Source organism: Gigantopelta aegis, chromosome 4 (assembly GCF_016097555.1).
Source record: "Gigantopelta aegis isolate Gae_Host chromosome 4, Gae_host_genome, whole genome shotgun sequence".
Classification (NCBI taxonomy): domain Eukaryota; kingdom Metazoa; phylum Mollusca; class Gastropoda; order Neomphalida; family Peltospiridae; genus Gigantopelta; species Gigantopelta aegis.
Genome location: NC_054702.1, coordinates 51,703,058 through 51,707,063, shown reverse-complemented (window position 1 = coordinate 51,707,063; position 4,006 = coordinate 51,703,058). Strand labels below are relative to the sequence as shown.

The following is a 4,006-nucleotide window of genomic DNA, read 5'->3' as shown; positions in this document are numbered from 1 at the left end:
CGTTTATTATCAAAAGCTTATTTAATATTACGATGACGTACCAATATGTACATATATTAGTATTAATATCTTTGGTATTTATATTTAGTATAAATGTGAATATTTGTTTATTGTATATATCGTCTCTCATAATTCCTTATGGAATGGTGTACGTACTTTTATATGTTTATTTTAACTGTAACATTTAATTTTTTTTTTTTTAAATACACCATATGTATAAATGATGACTACGAGCATACCTTTAAATTGATTAAACTTTGCTTGCATACTTGTAATGAACTTATCAAATGTTTAAATATAACTCATCAGCCATGCCATAAGAAACAGACTACACGCAGCTACGATTATCGCGTGCTTTAATGAAACAATGTAACGGGTTTTTTCTCTAAAACTATATTTCAAAGTTACAAAATGACTGACATCCAACAGAATTACCAACTTCGAAATAACATGAAATCCATTTGTTGTTATTTCAGGTGCAAGTCATCAAGTTCCAGGTATTATGACGTCACTTGTCCTGCTTCTGATAACGCAGATCTGGCGAATGTTTGCTAATTAATCAGTCCACAAGACTGTCGTGCATGGCAACCAGACAATCACCAGACATCAACATATAAACTCACTTCAGAATACCGTGTCGGGGTTTTGAACAATTCAGATGTGCCAGGATGGGGTTGGTTTCCTCTAAAGGTGGTGGCGAATGCTGAATCAGATGATAGTTAACTATAAACACAATGTGTGATATGGTTTCTAGTATTGTATAACTGTTATCGTGAACAGCCGTCTTAACTACATTACTAAAAAATTTTTACAGACTAAGACAATCTATAATCTTGCACTGAGAATATTTTTTTTTTTTTTTTTTTTTTTTTTTTAATTCTTGAAATGATCTTTAATTTATTTTGAGGCTGATGTGAATATGGGCGAGTGGAAGCATTGTGTAACCATGAAAACAAGTATATCAAACAGTTTTTTAACGGCTTTCTCTTTGTTTATTTGGTTAGTGTGACGTAGCCCAGTTGTAAAGCGTCCGCTTGATGCGCTGTCGGGTCTGGGATCGATCCCCGTCGGTGGACCCATTTGGCTATTTCTCGTTCCAACCAGTACACCACCACTAGACCTGGTATATCAAATGCTGTGGTATGTGCTATCCTGTCTGCGGGATGGTGCATATAAAAGGTCCCTTGCTTCGAATGGAAAAATCTGGCATGTGTTCTCTCTAAGACCATAATATAATGTCAAAATTACTAAATGTTTGACATCCAGTAGTCGACGATTAATAAATCAATGTGCTCTAGTGGTGTCGTTAAACAAAACAAACTTTAACAGTAGTAATAGGTTTGCTTCCGACATTCAACCTGGAAGTACCTTATGACTGCACGTAATAAACCCTCGTGAGTTTATATTAAAGAGACCATCCTGAGTTTTTAGCCATGACGTCAAGTTGTAGGCAAGTCTAATCTCTTAAAACGTAAACTTACAAGTTTCTGATGGTGGTGGCTGCTGCTGCTGCTGCTGCTGCTGCTGCTGGAAAGGGTTATGTTTCCAACAATCTATGTTTATTTTCGCACGTGACGAGTTAAATCGTGAGACCATATATACGTTTTAGAACAACATGTCACACTGATTCATGATATTGACTGTTGAATGACTCAAAGTGAATTGATGATGATATCTGACCTTTTAGGCCTATACTCTTTTGATACATGTTCATCTGTTTCGTTTTGGGGTTTTCCATCTGTTGTTGTATTCGAGCAAACTCGGAAGCTTCGGGTGCATGTTTAGAATCATCCAATGAGAGTCTTCCAAAGTTAAAATATAAATGTTTCTATCCAAATAATGCTAAAAGACTTTGTCTACATACTAAACAAATCACCATTAGCTGTACACGTTTTTAAAAATGTCCATCGCGATACGTTTCTTGGTCTTTATTTTGCTTAAACACCTTTATGTGCGCTGGGTTTTATTTGAGAATTCATCCCACAGACAGGATAGCACATACCACACCCTTTGATATACCAGTTTTGGAGCACTGGCTGGATATAGCCCAACGAGCCCACCAACGGGAATCGATCCTAGATCGATCGTGCATCAAGCGAGCGCTGAGCTACACCCCCCACCCCACCCCCAGGGTTATAGAGGATGCTTGTATTGGGTTCTGCTTGAAAACATTTCTTAACATAATAAATAAACTTTCAATAAATAACTATTAATAATAATAAAACTCTTTCTTTTAAGGAAAGCGAACCCAATAACCCTCAAAACTGTATTTAAATAAAATAAAAAAATCTTCTTGGGATACCTCCCGCTTGTAAATCAATCATCTCGCCAATCACTACACCGAGACTACGCTGTACTAGACCGTAGGCCCACTATACCCCCCCCCCCCCCCCCGGGATTTTTCAAGATGAGTATATCTTGGAAGCATATCCATAGACATATTCAAATCAAATCAATCATTTTCAAAGCAATCTGTTCGTGGGTGTTCCCGTAGGGCATGTTTGAGTGGAGTCACCCTATTTATTTTTAACAGTGCAAATTTTCTGATCAGGGTGAATATTGCACATAATTTTCACAAATATTTGAAAATAATTCTGGACTATATCACTGATTTTACTTTAAAGCTGGGTTACTGGTGAATGTATTCCACCAAAAAATAATAATTTGTTGACATCTGACTAAGTATAGTGAGTCAATGAATTTGAAATGTCCTGAGTATTACAAACATTGTATATGAAAAAACTGCTTGGCATTGTTGAAGTTAAGATACAGACATATTTTGAACAGTTTTAAGACCAAATTATGAATGCTATCCATGTTAAAGTACATGTTCATAATGTTAAAGTACATGTTCATAACAACAAACCACAAAGCAATGCAATATATGTGGTATGGATATAGTACCGGGGGTATACTCACCAGCAAACGTTACACAGTTCCCGATATATATATATATATCTAATTCTCTATATACGTACCGTACTTAAAACATTCTGAATCTTTTATTATTGTAATGTATTTAATATTCGAAAGCAACATTATTTAAATATGGTGCAGTACATGCTGTCTATTTACATGGATATTTTGAATATTTTTATATTAAACACAAGACTTACAAACATAAAACGTGAATTTACACACCATTCTAGAGTGTATACTACCAAATCAAATCCCATAGACGACAATAGTAACATATGTGGCTAAAACTCCTACCTGTAGCGTATCAATCGACATAAATGCCACGGATATAAATACTACCACCCTTCACCCTTAAAGTGAATCAGAAAAAATTGGGGGTCAAGCTGCTCGTTTCTGAGATAACGGGTAGCATCTATGACTACCCTAGTTCCGCACAAAATTCGAGTACATTTTTTTTACAGGTACCCCATACATGTTTCAAGCACACGGCTACTTGACACATTGGTACTAGATGAAATAAAATTGCATTTTTTTTTACCTAGACGAAACTATTATTTTTTACAACCAACACACTCACATTTATAACCAATCAAAGGACTTGTGGTGTTTACTTCTCTATCAAAAGTTGGGTGCACCTCGAACTTTTAACCAGCCGGAAGTTATTTGGTTTTGTATTACATGTACAATTCACCTATCTCACAATAGTTCATCTTACAATGGCCGTTTGTTTTGTTGTTTGTTGCGTTTTGTAATATTTTAGAATTGCAGTTGTATTTATATTATGCTGAACTTATGTTTTGGTGTATATAATTGACATCTACATAGAATATTGTCATCAGGCAAATATCTAGCACTATAAAAATCTAACTTTCATTCCCAATTCTCATTTTATCTGACCCAAATATGATGTATGTGAAGTTCCCAGTTTTCGAGTTTGGGACATTTTAGAAGTAACCCGCCATATTGGTTCCTATTCTACAAGAGGTATGAACCTGACGTAGGATCTACGATGTACTTACGATAGTTTGCACTTACGACAACTTCGAAAACAATCCGAAAAACATTATAGAAACTTAAAGAAAATTCT

At 35.3% G+C, this 4,006-nt stretch overlaps 1 protein-coding gene across 1 annotated transcript in view; it reads left to right on the top strand.

Moving 5' to 3' along the window:
• Positions 1-2,077, top strand: part of LOC121370704 — a 19,140-nt gene extending 17,063 nt beyond the window's left edge. The window contains exon 4 of the mRNA XM_041496116.1: positions 477-2,077. Coding sequence (XP_041352050.1) covers positions 477-559 — 83 coding nt within the window. The 3' untranslated portion in view covers positions 560-2,077. The remainder of the gene's footprint in view (positions 1-476) is intronic.
• The last annotated feature ends 1,929 nt before the right edge of the window (positions 2,078-4,006 follow it).